The 19,365-nt window shown below is 36.3% G+C and overlaps 1 protein-coding gene across 1 annotated transcript in view; it reads right to left on the bottom strand.

Moving 5' to 3' along the window:
• Positions 1–2,125: 2,125 nt before the first annotated feature.
• The window catches only part of LOC112785124 (methyl jasmonate esterase 1-like), a 31,659-nt gene continuing 14,419 nt past the window's right edge, over positions 2,126–19,365 (bottom strand). Inside the window, exon 5 of the mRNA XM_025828561.2 lies at positions 2,126–2,449. Coding sequence (XP_025684346.1) covers positions 2,165–2,449 — 285 coding nt within the window. The 3' untranslated portion in view covers positions 2,126–2,164. The remainder of the gene's footprint in view (positions 2,450–19,365) is intronic.

The following is a 19,365-nucleotide window of genomic DNA, read 5'->3' as shown; positions in this document are numbered from 1 at the left end:
ATGCAACATGCAAAAATCGACTCTACATTTTTTTCTCATTCGAAATAAGCTTCAACATCATTCCTTCCTTTAAATACAGGAATTTGCAACCTAAAATCCTTTCTCGCATATGAGATTCCTTCATCATCCCTATCACAATCCTCAATCTTCATTGTTTTTTATTTGAAAATCTGAAAAAGGATAAAAAAGGGATCTCACAACGCTCTTCTCAATCTCTGTCTTTTAGTCTTTGTCTCTCCTCCAAATACAGCCTAAAGGAACAGATTCATACATGTGGAAAGAGCTAGTTAAACTTTGGCCCGGATATAATGAGATGTCCTTCTCCCTAATTGGCACTACAAAATTTTAGGCTTTAGGCCACGGTTTTTGGTCATGTTTAAAAATCGTAACCTAAAACTTTCTCTGGTCACGATTTTTGGCCGTGACCTAACAAAGAAACCTTTGACCACTTTTTTTAAAAAATCATGATCATAGATGTCTATGGTCACGGTTTTGAAGAGTGACATTTTTTCAATAAAATTATTCTAGATTTTAGGTTACGCTTTCTATAGGATGGGAATGGATTTTCTACTAAATTTTAGATTGACAATTAGGTATAAGAGGGGAGACCTTTGTTCTCATTTGTAATACAAAATTATTCAGACATGGTGAGCACAATATTGGAATGGAGCAATGCAAGCGATGAACAAAAATTAAATAACTACAGAGACACTCACCTGAAGAAATCATGAGGAAGATTCTAGCACATCTCCCACCGAGGATGTAAATGGAGAAGACAGAATAGGCTGGGTTCACACGAAGGATGGTAAATTCTCCACTGGTGCAACATTCAAAGCACTGGCAGAGTGGTCAAAACCATCCTGACCAAGCTAGACAACCATATGGGGATGGAAGGTAAGGGTCCTCAAAATGCAAAGGTGTTAGCCTCGAAGATGTGCTACAACAGACTGCTCACTAACACTAAAAAAGCCAAAATATATGGAGGACAAGAAGATTTGCCCTTTTGTGCCAGAGAACAAGAAGATATCTTCTTTGTCGCCGTTTGGAAGATCTGGTGCTGGAGAAACCGGGAGGTTCACGAGCAGAACTACCGGAGAGCGTCATACATCCACCTAGAGATTTTTGAAGAATGTGAAAGAGATTAGGGAAGCTTTCAACAAGGAACAAAGAAGAATTCTCAGAAAACCCAAAAAAGAACAATTCATCAGATGTCTTCCCTCTCCTCGTGATTCGATCACAATTAATACTGAATGGTCTATTAATGGGATCACCAAAAAAGCTAAATGTGGGGGTTTATTGAAAAATGAGAACAGCAAATGGATAAGAAAATTTTCCTTTTACATATATAGCTGCACTGTCTTTAAAGCAGAATTGTGAGGAATTGATCAGGATCTTAATTTGGCTTAGACTACGGATTTAAAAAAAGTTAGAGTAGAGTGTGACTCAAAGGCATATAAGTCATCAACAACCCCAAAAACATGAAAAACCACCCAAATTTATTGATCAGAAACATCCACAAGTAAAAGAACAAAAATTGAAACATTCTTTTTATAAATATATATAGAGAATGCGATAAATGTGTTGATTGTCTGGCGTGTAAAAGTTTAGAATTAAATATAGGATTACACTTTTAGGATACTCCTTTAAAAGAGGTAGTAATTTTTTTGTCTCATAATAAACAAAAGATATATTTATTCCACGTAGATTGTAAATGAATCTCTCTTTCTTTAAGATTTTTTTTATCCTGTTTCTGACCAACAAAAAAAAAACACCTTCAAAAACAAGATGACTATAGCGATAGAGTGAGTGTTTCTAAAAACTACACCAAAACACTTTGGAAAACGGATTATGTTAATTGTACCCAAAAAAATAAAAATCTTATAAAAAAATCTAAAACTTAAACATTAAAACGAACACATCAAAAACTTTAGAGTGACTATCATATTCGATTGACGGCTTCCTAAACTTAACCGAAGAAATTTTTTTTTTCTTCTATAAAATAATCTTAGAAGAAGCCAAATTGTTTGTAACATGTTTCTAAACACCATAATAACAAGGCAATGAAGGCATGGGTTTTTTTTTTATTTATTTGTCACATGCCTCATGTAATGTTTAGCAAGGAGTGTTGTATTGTATTATTATAAAGCATAACTATGTATGTTAATCAATCATAATTAGCAGCAATGGATTGCAGTTGAAGGCAAAAGTGTATGGGCTTGGACATCATGATCATGTGATCTGATCCAGCAATCTCAACCACGCGATTTGGTGGATTGTGCTTAATCATCCATCGTTGAATATTTGGAGTGACTACAAGATCCTTTTCAGACACAATAAAGACGCGACTTACAGACCCATATTTTGTGTGTGACAGAATTAACACTTTTGTCATATCTTCGTTGCTGAACAGTCTCAATGGTCTCATCAATGTTGTTGCTAGATTCCAATCCTGTAAATACAAATTGAAGTAGTCGATCACCGCTTTATCTAAGAGCACCTTTTAGATTTATGTCGAAGCAGATTAATAAACATGTTGAAAAAAAATAAGATATAGTTGTTTTTATCTATGTTGTTTTTCAAAGTTAATAATGCTAATAATAAGGGCATGCACAATTAAGATTATACAAATAAAAATACAAATAATTACATAAAAGGTTTGATTTTTATTATTTTTTAAAATAGAATATAATAAATTTTCGTTGAAATTGTATAATTGTTGGATTTTTTAATGGAGGTATAATTAAGATGTTACTTATCATGTACCATAAGGATAGATGTATTTCAACGTTTTAGTTAAAGATAAATTTATCACTTCTTATTTTGACAAAATTTATTTGCACTTCAATAAATATTTATATTTAGACGAAAAATATTATATGTACGAACTTTATGTGAAAGTGATTGATTATAAATGAGAGAAGATAAAAGATTTAAGATAATTTACATCAATAAATTGATTGGAGATCAATTTTACACAAATCTTTAGAATAAAAATTGATTACACATCTGTTCTAAACAGATTTATATAAATCGAATAAGACAGACTCGATTTAAGCATTTACATGTAAATCGAATTAGCCTAATTTAATTTACTGTAGTACATATTAAGAAATATATAAAAAAAAATTCAAAAGAAAATACAACTGTTTTAAAATAGAGTATTTTCAAAAACTAATTTTAATACTCCATTTTAAAAATATATCATTTTAATAAAAATTTGGGAACAATGAAAACATTTTAAATCTAATTTTAAATCTACTTGTGAACAATAAAATGTTTTCAAATCTAATTCATTTTAATACCGAATTCCGTAAGTAAAAGTATCAAATATGAGACAAGTTAAAATAAAATTAGGTTTGAAAAAGTTTTTATTGTTCACAAGATTTAAAATTGAATTTGAAAAGTTTTCGTTGTTCACAAATTTTTATTAAAATGGAGTATCCAATTAGTTTTTGAAAATACTTTATTTTAAAATGTTTGTATTCTCTTTTAAGATTTTTATATATTTTACAATATATATTGCAATAAATTTAATTAGGTTGATTCAATTTATTATGTTTATTTTATATAAGTAGTAAATCAAACTATATATGTAAATAGTTAAATCTAGTCTGTCTGATGCAATTTATATAAATCTATTAGAATAGACATGTAACTAATTTCTATTCAAGACATTTACGTAAAATTGATCTCTAATCAATTTATTGATGTAAATTACCCAAAAGATTATCTTTTATATCACAAAACAAAGCTGCATGAGAGATGTATATAGAAAAAGTGAAGTAAATATCATTTCTCTATATGATGAGCGGATATTTTATACGATTTTTCGCATCATTTTCAAATAGTTTTTAGTATGTTTTGTTTAAATGTTATTAAGTTTTCATAGGTTTTAGTGCAAAATTCACAGTTTTGGATTCTACTTTGAGTTTGTGTGTTTTTATGCAATTTTAGGTATTTTCTGGCTGAAATTGAGGAGCTGGAGCAAAAGTCTGATTCAGAGACAGAGAAAGTGCTGCAGATGCTGTCCAAATCTAACCTCCTTTCACTCAAAAGAGCTTTTCTGAAACTACAGAAGTCCAAATGGAGTGTTCTTAACAGCTTTGGAAAGCTAACATCTAGAGCTTTCCAGTAATGTATAATAGTTTATACTTTGCTTCAGAATTGAAGGCCTAAAACTGGCGTTCAACGCTAGCCATCTGCCGTATTCTGGCGTCCAACGCCCACAAGGGAGTAGCTAGCGTTCCAACGCCCACAAAAGACCCCCTAGCCAGCGTTCAATGCCCTAGAGGCCTCCTAGCATGTAGATCTCAATCAAGCTCAGCCCCAACATTCACCAAGTGGGCTCCAGAAGTGAATTTTTACACTAAAAGACTGTTTTACCCTTCTTATGTAATCCTTAGTCATTAGTCTAGTATTTATTTGAGAACTTTTACAATCTTAAGGAACTTTTGACACTTTACACGTTAAGCATTGTACTTCCTATCAGTATGAGTTTCTAAACCTCCTAGGTTGAGGGGAGGAGCTCTGCTAAGTTTTATGGATTAATAAAGTACTACTGTTCTATCTCAATACATGTTTGATTCCCTATTCTGAGATGTATATTCATTCTTCATCATTATGAATTTGTTAAACCGGCACAAGATTATCTCATTCTACAGTAGTTCAGAGTGAGTCTTTCATCGGACAATGATGAACTACTAGTTTGATTATACATCTCCTACACAGCTAATCCACAACTTTGTTGGGGACTTCTTGAGACACCAGTTCAGCCGAGGTATGGGGAGATTAGAGTCTTTGTGGTAGAGGCTAGAACCAAAGGCGCAGCATTCTTTGATCCGGAGAAGATTCGACCTTGTCTGTGGCGTTTTGAGTAGGATCACTAAGGAGAATGAACTGCAGGAGCTTCACCCTCAATCAGACTAGATCTGTACTAAACCTGGGGTTCAGATCTGGAGGAGCATTGGCGATCTTGTAATAACGGCGTTGATCACATACAGCCTGCTGTAGAAGAAATCATTCACAGTTGGAATAGACAGTAAGACCGGATTGATCCAGAAGAATAAAACATCTCCAAGCATTAACCATCTTCATATCATTGCATCCACCATCAACTGAGTAACGTATTATTTATTCTACTTTTATGCGTTTAAACAATCAAATAAATTTTCTCTCCGCCTAACTAAGATCTACAAGATAACCATAGCTTGCTTTAAATCACAATCCTCATGGGATCGACCCTGAATCACTCAGGTATTACTTGGACGACCCAGTACACTTGCTGGTTCAGTTGTATGAAGTGTGGGAATTCGTGCACCAAGTTTTTGGCGCCGTTGCTGGGGATTGTTCGAGTTTGGACAACTAACGGATTATCTTGTTGCTTAGATTAGGTACTTTTTACTTTTATTTTTAATCTTTTATTTTTCTTTTCAAATTTTTTTTTTCAAAACCTTTTCTTTTATCTATTAATCTTGATCTTTTGTTTGAGTCTTTGTTCTTGTTATTGTTTGAGTCTTGTTCGAATTTCTTGAGTCTTTTTCAAAAAAATTTTCAAAAATAGTGTCTTTTGTTTGAGTCTTGTGTCAATCTTTAAGTTTGGTGTCTTCTTGAGTCTTTTCTTTTAAATTTTTGAAATTGGTGTCTTTGGTTTTCAAAAATTTTAAGTTTGGTGTCCTTTGTATGTTCTTGTTTTCTTTGAATTCTTTGAGTTTTGTTCTTGGTGTTCTTCTTGATCTTCAAAGTGTTCTTGTTTTTCTTCTTGTTTTGATCTTAAAATTTTTAAGTTTGGTGTCCTATTGTGTTTTTGTTTAAAATTTTTGCATAGTAGTGTCCTTAGATCTAAAAATTTTAAGTTTGGTATCTTTTGTGTGTTTTTCTCTTTCTTCATTAAATTCAAAAATCAAAAAAATAAAATATCTTTTCTTATCTTTAATTATAATTTTCGAAAATCTTACCAATTTAATTTAAAAAATTTTAAATTTAGTGTTTTCTTATTAGTCAAGTCAAGATTTAAATTTCAAAAATCATATCTTTTTCAAATCTTTATCCTATCTTGTTTCAAATTCAAATTTTAAAATTTAAAATTCAATTTTCAAAATCTTATCTTATCTTATTTCAAATTCAAATTTTAAAATTCAATTTCAAAATTTAAAATTTAAAATTTAAAATTTCAAATTTCAAATCAAATCTTTTTCAAAAAATCAAATTTCAAATCTTATCTTTTTAAACTCTTTTCAAATCTTTTCTTTTAAATTTTGATTCTTTCTTATCTTATCTTTCTTTTAAAATATAAATTTCAAATCTTTCTAAATTAGAAACTAACTTTTCAATTTTTATTCCAAATCTTTTTAATTTAAAACTTATCTTTTCTTAACTTCCTTATCTTATCTTTCTTACCTAACTTATCTTATCTTTAATTTAAAACCTTTTCTATCTTATCTTCTTTTAAATTTTAATTTTAAAATCTTTTCAATTCTTATCTTATCTTGTTGACTTTTTCAAATATTTTCAAAATCAAATCTTTTCTAATCTTCTATCTTATCTTTTTTTTTCAAATCTTCCTTAATTAGTTACTTGTTCTCTCTCTTTTTTTTTAAAACTTCCTAACTAATTCCTCTCTCTTCTAATTTTTGAAATTTCTTCTTCTATTTTTCTCTCTTCTTTTTCGAAATTCAACAATTAATTTTCAAATATTTTTATTTAATTAACCCTTTAAATTCGAACTTAACAAATAAATAAAATAAAAAAATATTTTAATTACAATTTACATCTTTATCCCTCATTCTTTCTCTTCTTCTACCTTTCTTCATCATGAACCCAAATGGGAATGAAGAGTTCAGAAGAACTCTAGGGTCTTATACAAATTCCACTACTGACTTCTATGGAAGAAGTACTAGCATACCCCCCATCAGAGCAAGTAGCTTTGAACTAAATCCTCAACTCATCACTCTGGTGCAGCAAAACTGTCGGTACTTTGGACTTCTGTAGGAAGAACCTACTGAGTTTCTGGCAGATTTCTTACAGATTGCTGACACAGTACGTAGTGAGAGAGTAGACCAAGATGTCTACAGACTATTGCTCTTTTCTTTTGCTGTAAAGGAGCAAGCAAAGAGGTGGCTAGATAACCAGCCCAGATCTAGCTTGAAAAATTGGAAATAGCTAGTGGACAAGTTTTTAAATCAATACTTTCCTCCAAGGAAACTAACCCAGCTAAGACTGGACATCCAAGACTTCAAACAAGGAGATAATGAATCTCTTCATGATGCCTGGGGGAGGTATAGAAAGATGCTAAGAAAATTTCTCACTGAAATTTTTTCAGAATGGGTACAACTAGACATCTTTTACTATGGACTTTTAGACATGGATAAAATGTCCCTAGACCACTCTGCTGGTGGTTCCATACATATGAAAAAGAGCATTGAAGAAGCTCATGAGCTTATTGAGATAGTTGCCATTAATCAGCATCTGTACTCATCTGCAGAGACTCCTATGAAAGGAGAGGTTAAGGCAATATCTACTGAACCTAACCCTCCAGAACAGGATGGCCCATTGACTCAGCAACTACACGCCCTTGCCCAGCAAATACTAGAATTGCAAGAGGCTGTGTGAGAAACTCAGGCTTCTAACAGAAATATAGAAGCCCAGCTGAGTCAAATAAGGTAGCAGTTATCCAAACAGATAACAGAGGAATGCCAGACTATGCAACTGAGGAGTGAGAAATTCCTAAACACCCAACCTCAGTGCAAAAAAAGATCAAAGGAAGAAAAGCCAACAGATGAACACCAGACTGTTGTTCAAGACATCTCTGAGGGTGTTGAACGCCCAAAGAAGAATGTCATTAGCGCTCAACGCCAAGAAGGGGTATTCATCCCTGGCGTTGAACGCCCAATGGGGACAGCAACCTTGGCGTTGAACGCCCAAAAGGGGATGATGTCCCTAGCGTTGAACCCCAGGAAGGGGGCAGCAACAAGTGCATTGAACGCCCAAGCAAGGGTGGTTAGTCACCTACTAACAACACCCGTCATAAAGCTAGTAACCCCTCTTCCAATACACAAGGCACTCAGCCTTCATCAACCAAGATTGATGAGTATAAGGCCAAGATGCCATTTTCTCAGAAACTCCGTTAAGAGGAAAAAGATAAACAATTCGCCTGCTTTACGAATTATCTCAGAACATTAGAGATCAAGATCCCTTTTGCAGAGGCTCTTGAACAAATACCTTCTTATGCTAAGTTCATGAAGGACATCTTAAGTTATAAGAAGGATTAGAAAGAGATAGAAACAGTCCTCCTCATTGAAGAGTGCAGTACAGTCATTCAAAACAGCTTGCTAGAGAAACTTAAGGATCCTTGAAGTTTTATGATACCATGCACTTTAGGGAATGCTTGCACAAGGATAGCTCTATGTGATCTTGGAGCAAGCATTAACCTAATACATGCTTCATTAATAAAGAAGCTTTGCTTGACTGATGAAGTCAAACCAAGCCACATATGCCTTCAACTTGCTGATGGTTCCATTATGATACTATCAAGAGTGGTTGAAGATGTGATTGTTAGGGTTGGACCCTTTGCTTTTCCTACTGACTTTGTGGTGTTGGATATGGATGAGCACAAGAGTGCATCCCTTATCCTAGGAAGACCCTTCCTAGCTACAGGAAGAACCCTCATTGATGTGCAAAAAGGGGAAGTAACCCTAAGAGTCAATGAGGATGAATATGTGCTGAATGCTATCAAAGCCATGCAGCATCCAGACACCCTAGAGAAGTGCTTGAGCATTGATATCATCGACTCCCTGTTGGAAGAAGTAAACATGGTTACCATACTCGAGTTGGAGGAAGCATATGAAAAACAGGAGACTTTAAGTGCTCCTAAAGAAGAAGATAAACCTCCAAAACTCGAGCTCAAGCCATTACCATCCTCCCTGAAATATGTATTTCTGGGAGATGGAGACACTTATCCTGTAATCATAAGCTCTGCCTTAGAGCCACAGGAAGAAGACGCACTAATTAAAGTGCTCAAAACTCACAAGACAGCCCTTGGGTGGACTATAAGTGACCTTAAGGGCATTAGTCTAACCCGATGAATGCACAAAATCCTACTGGAGGATGATGCCAAACCAGTGGTGTAACCACAAAAGCGATTAAATCTAACTATGAAGGAAGTGGTGCAGAAGGAAGTCACTAAGCTCTGGGAAGCTGGAATTATTTATCCTATTTCTAATAGCCCCTGGGTGAGCCTTGTACAAGTTGTTCCTAAAAAGGGAGGCATGACAGTGGTTCATAATGAAAAAAAATGAACTGATCCCTACAAGGATAGTTACGGGGTGGCGTATGTGCATTGACAATAGAAGGCTCAATAACGCTACCAGGAAGGATAATTTTCCTTTACCATTTATTGATCAAATACTAGAGAGACTAGCAGGGCATGCTTTTTATTGCTTCCTAGATGGATATTTCGGGTACAATCAAATAGCAGTGGATCCACATGATCAAGAGAAGACAACATTCACATGCCCATATGGCGTGTTTGCCTATAGGCGAATGCCATTTGGCCTGTGCAATGCACCTGCCACCTTCTAGAGATGTATGCTATCCATCTTCTCTGACATGGTAGAGAAGTTTCTTGAAGTGTTCATGGATGACTTCTCTCTCTTTGGAGATTCATTTGAATCCTGCCTTGACCATCTAGCCCTAGTTCCGAAGAGATGTCAAGAGACAAACCTAGTTTTGAACTGGGAAAAATGCCACTTCATGGTGACTGAAGGCATTGTTCTTGGACAGTAGATTTCAAGCAAGGGAATAGAAGTGAATCAAGTTAAGGTGGAGGTGATTGAGCGATTACCACCACCCACTAATGTCAAAGGAATCCGAAGTTTCCTTGGACACACAGGATTCTACAAAAGGTTTATAAAAGATTTTTCTAAAATCGCAAAACCTCTGTGCAACCTATTAACCACTGACACTCCATTCGTCTTTGACCAAGAGTGTCTGCAGGCCTTTGAGACTCTAAAAGCTAAGCTTATCATTGTGCCTGTAATCTCTGCACCCAACTGGGACTTACCATTCGAATTGATGTGTGATGCCAGTGACCATGCCATTGACGTAGTTCTGGGACAGAGACATGACAAGCTTCTGCACGTCATTTATTATGCCAGTCGGGTTCTGAATGACGCCAGAAGAACTATACTACCATAGAAAAGGAATTACTTGCAGTGGTTTATGCCATTGACAAGTTTAGATCCTATTTAGTAGGATCTAAGGTCATTATCTACACTAACCATGCTGCTCTGAGGTATCTACTCACTAAGCAGGATTCTAAACCCAGGCTCATAAGATAGGTATTACTCCTACAAGAGTTTTATATAGAAATTAGAGACAGAAAGGGTATAGAAAATCAAGTGGCTAACCACTTGTCCCAGATTGAGCCAGTGGAAGGGACTTCTCCTCACTCCACTGACATATCTGAAACCTTTCCAGATGAAAAACTCTATGCCATCCAGACAGCACCTTGGTTTGTAGACATTGCAAACTACAAGGCTATAAGATTGATTCCCAAAGAGTACAACAGGCAGCAAGCCCGAAAACTCATGCGTGATGCAAAGTACTACTTGTGGGATGAACCATATCTCTTTAAAAGATGCTTAGATGGAATAATCTGACGCTGCATGTCTGAAAAAGAGGCATAGAAAATCCTATGGCATTGCCATGGCTCAGACTATGGAGGACACTTTGGAAGTGAGCGAACAGCCACAAAGGTTCTCCAAAGTGGGTTCTACTGGCCCACTCTCTTTAAGGACTCTAAATAGGTTGAAGCAATAGCGTCACCCACTAATGACACTAGAGTAGTGATAAAGTTCCTCCAAAAGAACATCTTCAACAGATTTGGTGTCCCTCGGACACTGATTAGTGATGGAGGTTCTCATTTCTGCAATAGACAGCTTGGTTCTGTCTTAAGCCGTTACGGAGTTCGCCATAAAGTGGCAACTCCATATCATCCTCAAACAAATGGGCAAGCTGAAGTGTCAAATAAAGAACTAAAGCGAATCCTAGAGAGGACAGTAAATATCTCTAGAAAGGATTGGGCTAGAAAGCTTGATGATGCTCTGTGGGCATACAGAATAGCTTTCAAAACCCCATTGGAACATCACCATATCAGCTGGTATATGGGAAATCCTGTCATTTGCTAGTGGAACTAGAACACAAGGCCTATTGGGCAACTAGATTCCTCAACCTTGATGCTCAAGCAGCCGGAGAAAAACGGCTACTCCAACTAAATGAGTTGGATGAATTCTGACTAGCTGCAATTGAAAATGGAAATATCTATAAAGAAAAAGCAAAAGGTGGCATGACAGGAAGATATCTTCCAGAGTCTTTGAACCAAGACAAAAGGTCCTGCTCTTCAACTCAAGACTCAAATTATTTCCTGAAAAACTCAAATCCCGCTGGAAGGGACTGTATGTGATTACTAGTGTATCACCTTAAGGGCACATAGAACTTCAAGGTAAAGATCCAGACAACAGGTTCACTATCAATGGACAGAGGGTCAAGCATTACTTTGAAGGAGATATTGAGCCAGGAGACTGAACACTGCTACTAAGTTAAGTACAGTGAAGTCCAGCTAAAGACATTAAAGGAGCGCTTGTTGGGAGGCAACCCAATGATTAATAGCCTAGTATTCTCTATTTTTCTAAATTATTTTTGTTTTAATTAGTTTTCTTTATAGTTAGTTCTAATTAACTTGTTTTTAATGATAGTGATCATGGACAGTATTTAAACAGAGATAGAATGATGTAGAACATAAAACAGAGCACCCTGGAGGAAGCATCTCTCTAGCGTTAAACGCTAGAAAAAGGTGGGGATTGGGCGTTTTAAACGTCCATGGAGGAAGACAGCCTGGCGTTGAACGCCAGTCAGGGAGCCTAGCTGGGCGTTCAAACGCCCAAGAGAGGAAGTAGGGCCAGCAGTGAACGCTAGCCAGGGGAGCCTGGCTGGGCGTTCAATGCCCCATATGAGTAGGCACCCTGGTGTTGAACACCAGAATAGGTGCCATTCTGGGTGTTCAATGCCCAGCAAGTAGGGACAGTAGCGTTAAACGCCAGAATGCAGCCATTCTGGGCGTTTAACGCCAGCAAGACAAGCAAGGGAGGTAATTTCCAAAACGTTAACTTTTCTTCATCAAACCTATCTTTTTGAATTTTAATTTTGAAATTCCATTACTTTTTAAATCATATCTTTTTCAAACCATCATATCTTTTTCAACTAGTTTTCAAATTCTTTCAAATATTTTCTTATCTTTTGAAATTCTTGTTCATATCTTTTATTAAACTTTAAAATCTTTTTCATACTTCTTATCTTATCTTTATATCTTTTATATCTTTTTCATATCTTTTTCTTATCTTTCAAGTTTAACAACTTATCTTTTTCTATCTTTTTCAAAACTTCTTTATCTTTCTTTTAAGATTGAATTCGAAAATCCCTCCCCCTCCCTATATATATATCCGTGCTCCTCTCTCACTTATTCAGCACCTCCCCATTCGAATTCTCTTCTTCTATTCTCCCTCCCTTCACTTTCTTCTTCTTTCTTTCTTACCTTTTACCCGAGGACGAGCAAACCTTTTAAATTTAGTGTGGAAGGAGCCTTGTCCTCTTATTGAGATTCGAATCCCATGGCTCCAAGAAGTGGCAAGACCACTCCAAAGAAACAAGAAAGAAAATCACCCAACAGTTATTTTCAAACTTGTTAGATTCTACACCAAGCAACATGAAGAACATTATCACAAGATAATGAGTAAGAGGCTAGTGATCCCTAAGGTCATATTCGAATTCGGAAAAGATGAATACACAGAGATTCAAGAGCAAATTCAAAAGAAAGGCTGGGAAATTCTAGCCAATCTTGAGATCACTGTTGGATTCAACATGATCCATGAATTCTATGCAAATCTGTGGATGACAGATAAGCAAAAGAAATATGGAACAACATTCTATACTTTTCGCACTATGATCAGGGGGAAGATCATCTATTTTCATATGGATAGGGTGAGAGAGATCTTTAAATTATCCTTACAAATGGATGACTCTGATTTCTACAATAGAAGGGTGGTAGCCAACCCAAAGTTGGATCAAGTCCTAGAGGACATCTGTCCACCTGGAACTCAATGGATTGAGGATGCAAAAGGCAAACCAAACCAGCTGAAAAGAATGAACCTCAAGCCAATTGCTAGAAGATGGCTAGACTTTATTGAGCGTTCTATACTCCCTACAAGTAACCGCTCTGAAGTCACTATTCAGAGAGCTGTGATGATTCACTACATCATTTTTTTGGAATGAGATAGAAGTTTACCAAATAATCCCCGTGAGATGTACAAGTTGGCAAACAGGATGTCTACTCATGCCATGCTGGCCTATCCAAACCTTACCTTTTGCCTATGCCAAGAGGCTAAAGTCCTGCTTCATGTAGACACATTTATTCCAGTGGAAAGCCCAATCACCAAGAAGGTGGTGGAAAGCTCTAAGATACCAGAGGATCATCCCAAAAGGAAGGCACTTGAGCCTCCAAAAAAGATCCCTCCAATTGAATATTGAGATCAGCTGAAAGCATCTGTGATGCAACTTCAAGCCACCTTGGATCAACTAAGAGAGGAGCAGAAAGATCAGACTAGCATGATTTGCAAACTGGTCAGAGAACAAGAGAAGCAGGGGCGTGAGATAAAGGAGTTGAAGCACCAGAAGCTCTCCCCTGAAGAGCCCAGCGCCCCTCAAGCTTGAGGTTGTTGAGTTTCAATCCTATGACTATTCCAATTCCTATTTTCATATTTCTATTATTCTAATTCTTGTCTTCCATATTTAGGTTTACATGATCACTAATAGTATTTAAGTCTTTATTTTTATTTTATTTTTCTGTCTTTTAATTTTAGAATTACATAAGCATTAGTAGTAATTAATTTTCCAATTAGCTATAAAATATTTCTCTTATCATCATTAAACAATAATAAAATAGTGATTTTTTTAGAAGAATTGGAGATGCATAAATTTTTGAGTTTTATAAGAAGAGTAATCAATTATTTTGATGTGGTGGCATTGCTTTTATTTTCTAAATGTATGAATAAACAGTGCATAGTTGAAATTGAAATTAAGAATGTTGGCTCTTGAAATAATAGTGAAAAAGGAGAAGTATTATTGGTAATATGAAAAATTCAAAAAATTGATTCTTAAAACAAGAAAAAACAGCAAAAAAAAAAGAAAAAAAAAACAAGCTGAAAAAAAAAAACAAAAAGCAGAAAAAGCCAATAGCTCTTTAAACCAAAAGGCAAGAGCAAAAAGCCAAAAAATCCTTTAAACCAAAAGGCAAGGGTAAAATGATCCAAGGCTTTGAGCATCAATGGTTAGGAGGGCCTAAAAAGAATAAAATCTTGGCCTCAACACTTCAAATGAGAAGTGTCCCTAACTATATGCTTGTGGTGTGAAGGTGTCAAGTAAAAAGTTTGAGACTAAGCAGTTAAAGTCGTGATCCAAAGCAAAGAGAGTGAGCTTAAGAACTCTGGACACCTCTAACTGGGGATTCTAGCAAAGCTGAATTACAATCCGAAAGGGTTCACTCAATTAAGTGTTTGTGGCATTTATGTATCCGGTGGTAATACTGGAAAACAAACTGCTTAGGGTCACGACCAAGACTCTAAAAAGATATGTTCAAGAATAAAAAAGAACTGAACTAGGAAAGTCAATAATATCATCTAGATTCTAAGTTCCTAAGGATGCCAACACTTCTGAGTTTCAATGGATAGTGAGATGCCAAAACTATTCAGAAGCACAAAGCTACTAAGTCCCGCTCATCTAATTGAAACAGAGCTTAATTGAAAACTCTGAGATTTACTGTATCTAACTCTTCTTTTTATCCTACTTTGTTTTTAGGTGCTTGGGGACAAGCAACAGTTTAAGTTTGGTGTTCTGATGAGCAGATATTTTATACGCTTTTTGGCATCATTTTCATATAGTTTTTAGTATGTTTTGTTTAAGTTTTATTAGGTTTTCATAGGTTTTACTGAAAAATTCACATTTTTGGATTCTACTTTGAATTTGTGTATTTTTATACAATTTCAGGTATTTTTTGGCTGAAATTGAGGAGCTGGAGCAAAAGTCTGATTCAGAGACAAAAAAAGTGCTGCAGATGCTGTCTAAATCTGACCTCCTTGCACTCGAAAGAGCTTTTCTGGAGCTACAGAAGTCCAAATGAAGCGTTCTTAATGGCTATGGAAAGATAACATCCAGAGCTTTTCAAAAATATACACATATTCTATACTTTGCTTCAAAATTGAAGGCTCAAAACTGGCGTTCAACGCCAGCCATCTACCCTATTCTGGCGTCCAACGCTCACAAGGGAGTAGCCAGCGTTCTAACGCCCACAAAGGACCCCCTAGCCAGCGTTCAATGTCCTAGAGGCCTCCTAGTACATGGATCTCAATCAAACTTAGCCGAAACACTCACCAAGTGGCCCTCAGAAGTGGATTTTCGCACTAAAAGACTGTTTTACCCTTCTTATGTAATCCTTAGTCATTAGTCTAGTATTTATTTGAGAACTTTTACAATCTTAAGGAACTTTTGACACTTTACACATTAAGCATTGTATTCCCTATCAGTATGAGTTTCTAAACCTCCTAGGTTGAAGGGAGGAGCACTGCTGAGTTTTATAGATTAACAAAATACTACTGTTCTATCTCAATACGTGTTTGATTCCCTATTCTGATATGTATATTCGTTCTTCATTATTATGAATGCATGAAAGCGGCACAAGGTTATCTCATTCTACAGTAGTTCAGAGTGAGTCTTTCATCGGACAATGATAAACTACTAGTTTGATTATACATCTCCTAGACGGCTAATTCATAACTTTATTGGGGACTTCTTGAGACACCAGTTCAGCCGAGGTATGGGGAGATTAAAGTCTTTGTTGCTGTTTCATTGTTGCTGTTCGATAATATACTGGTGTTGCTATTTTAGGGTTGCTGATGTACTTTGGATCTTTTAATATTTATATTAGACTGGTTGAACCAGTAAACCAGTGAACCAGTGACTAGAGCGGTTTGATGACCGGTCCGATTCTCAGAACCTTGGTTGAAATTGAGGATCCCCTCTCTTATTGTGGTGGATAAGTTTAAGGTTGGAGATTCCCTCTCTTGTCGAATCGGAGAGTTGGATAGAAGGTTGAGAATTCTCTTCGGTTCAATTCTGTATTATTAATTCGATTTTTGGTTATGATTAAGATTATGTTTGATTATGTTTGATTGAAATGATATTTGGATTTATGTGGTGAGAATGGTGGCTTTGTCCTGCTCATGAATAGGCAAGTTAAGATTGAGGATTCTCTCTCTTGCTAGGATAGACAAGTTGAGGTTGAGGATTTCCTCTCCTGTTGTGATGGAAAAACAGGGTTGAGGATTCTCTCTCTTGTTATATTGGGGAATTGAATGGAGACGGTTGAGGATTTTCTTCGATTTAATTTCTGGTTGTGGTATGAACGAGTTAGGTTGGAGATTTTCTATCGTTACATCACAGTCTCTCTCTGATTGGAAGGTTGAGGATTCCCTTCTGGAAGGTTGAAGATTTCCTTTGTGTTGAGAGACGATATCCGGATTAGCTACCGGATGTATCGAGTTTTGGCAGTTTAACCGACACATGAGCTCATGGCCAGTAGGATAGGAATGCATCATATGCATCTATGTGACTTTGTTTGGATGTGTCTATTGTATTCGGTTTACCTATGTAAATACTTATGTTTAACTGCTAATTGCCATACTTGTTGTAATTGCTCTTGATTGTGTTTGAACTTCATTACTTGTGTTTGTGACACGTTGGTTCAGATTATGGTGGTTGAGTCTTGATTGATTGTGTTTTGGGCCGGAGGCCATGATTTTTGGGCCGAGGACCATGATTTGGGTACGTTATATGTCTTGGTAAGTTTGATTAGAATGGTTCTCTAGTAAGTAGTGGAATGTTATGGTATATTATGTTTGGTTTGGAGTTTTTACAAATAAAATATGAATTTAGATTTTCGGATAATTAAACGTTGGTTTTCAAAAAGATTCATAAGACGAGCGATGATCACTGCAATTGAAAACAATTTTCGTTTATATATATTCTTATAACAATTCTGAAACTCCTATGGTGAAACTGTGTGGTTAGGTTCTTACCCCCTACAGATTCTCTTTTCAGGACGAATGAAGAGTTTAAGGAGTTTCTGCTACGCATCTGATTGTGTTGTATGTATCTTAGTTATAATTTTTCCTCGCCTTGTTATATATTTTTGTAAGAGGGATAGGAGTCGTGATTTGTAACGATATGTATGTATGATATATTAGTAAGTTACTTGTATAAGAAGACTTGTATGTTATCAGAGTGGCATCCGGAAGCGTAACATTCTGATAGTAATGGTATTACATAACCAAGCAATTTCAGAGGTAGTATTGTTGCTCTGGGATAAGTATTACCTATGTCATTAGCTCACAGATCCCCTGATGATCAATCTTGATGGTAAATTTTCGGCCCAAAAGGTAATGCCACCACTTTGCTACGACTTGGGTTACCACATACAACTCCCTTGCATAGGCTAAGGCTTGTGCTAATCTAACCCCCCAACTTGCTAAAGCAGGCTATTGGGTGACCTCCTTGAGACAAGACCGCTCCCACACCGGTGCTTGAGGCATCAGTCTTAACCACAAATGTCTTAGACAAATTAGAAAGTGCAAGCACAAGGGTATGGGTCATCAATTATTTTAATTGATGAAAAGCTTGGTCTACTCCAATAGTCCATTGAAAAGCATTCTTCTTCAAGAGCTCTATCAATGGAAAGGCCAAGTGTGCATATTTAGCCACAAATTTGTAGTATTATCCTGTCAATCCAAAAAAACCACGTAACTTCTTGAGCGACTTAGGCACTAGCCAGGCTAGAATTGTCTCAATCTTGGATGAATCCACTTTGACCCCTTTACCAAAGATAACATGGCCTAAATATTCAACTTGTTGCTATAAGAAAGAACATTTGAAACTCTTTGCAAAAAAGAGATTATCTCTTAACACTTGTAAGGCTTGGGTTAAGCGCTCTACATGTTCTTCCTTAGTGCGGTTGTATACCAGGATATCATCGAAAAACACTGCTATAAAGCGTTTTAGAAATGGCTGAAAGATTCGATTCATGGTAAATTGAAAGATGGAAGGCGCATCTATGAGACCGAAAGGCATGACAACAAACTTATAGTGCCCAACATGTGTCCAGAAAGTTGTTTTGTCGATATCTTCTTCCCTGATCCTTATTTGATGGTAACGGCTTCGGAGATCAATTTTTAAAATAAACAGCACCATGCAATCCATCTAGTATCTCATCGATGGTGGGTATTGGGAACTTATTTTTCATCATAATCGATTTTATGGCCCTATAATCCACACAAAATTTCCACCCCCATGTTTCTTTTTTACCAGAAGCATCGGGCTCGAGAATGTGCTCTGGCTGTCTCTTATAACTCCCACTTGTAGCATTTCTTCTACTAGCCTCTCCATCTCTTTTTGGAAGTGAGGGTATTTATAAGGTCGAATACTGATTGGCAAAACCCCTGGAATTAGATGGATGGGGTGATTAATTGATCTCTGTGGCAATAATTGGGTGGATTCCGCAAACATCTCTGAGAACTCTTCAAGGATCCGGTTCACATATTCTTCCTCCACTCTGCCTTCCTGTCTTCCTTTAGACTTCACAACTTTCAAGTGGAACATAGAAGCAATAGCCTTGCTATCATTAAGCTTTCTCAACTCCCTGGAATTAAGGCTAGCCTCCTTCAACAAGCACTCCCCTTTGAAGACTACCCATTTACCCATGACTTCGAATTTCATGAATAGCTCCATATAGTTTATCCAAATGGTGCCCAACCTCATAATCCAATGTAAACCCAGAACTACATATGCTCCCTTCAAGTCTAGGACATATGCGTCTATTGCAAAACTATATCCCTGCACCACTAAGGGTAAGTCCTAACACTTAGCTCTGTAATTGATGGAGTCTCCATTTTCAAACATCACTTGGAGAGTTGGGGTTGGGGTAAGGACCATATTCAACTTCCTGGCTATGGAATTCTTAACAAAATTGTGTGTTCTTCTTCCATCAATTAAAATCATTAGGGGTTGATTAGCATGGGTACCTCGAATCCGAAGAGTTTTCGAATGAAATTCGCCTTCAAGGGCATCAAGGCAGATCCACAGTGCTTGGGTGTCTCCTTCCTCTTCATCTTCCGACTCAGAACCGGGATTGCCACCCATCATGTCTGTTGTCTCTTGCAACAACTCACAGAGCTCCTCCTCTCTAACTAAGAGCTGATAGATTGCCTT

Source organism: Arachis hypogaea, chromosome 20 (genome assembly GCF_003086295.3).
Source record: "Arachis hypogaea cultivar Tifrunner chromosome 20, arahy.Tifrunner.gnm2.J5K5, whole genome shotgun sequence".
Lineage (NCBI taxonomy): Eukaryota > Viridiplantae > Streptophyta > Magnoliopsida > Fabales > Fabaceae > Arachis > Arachis hypogaea.
Note: the sequence above shows the minus strand (reverse complement) of the source record. Positions and strands in the feature narration are given on the sequence as shown.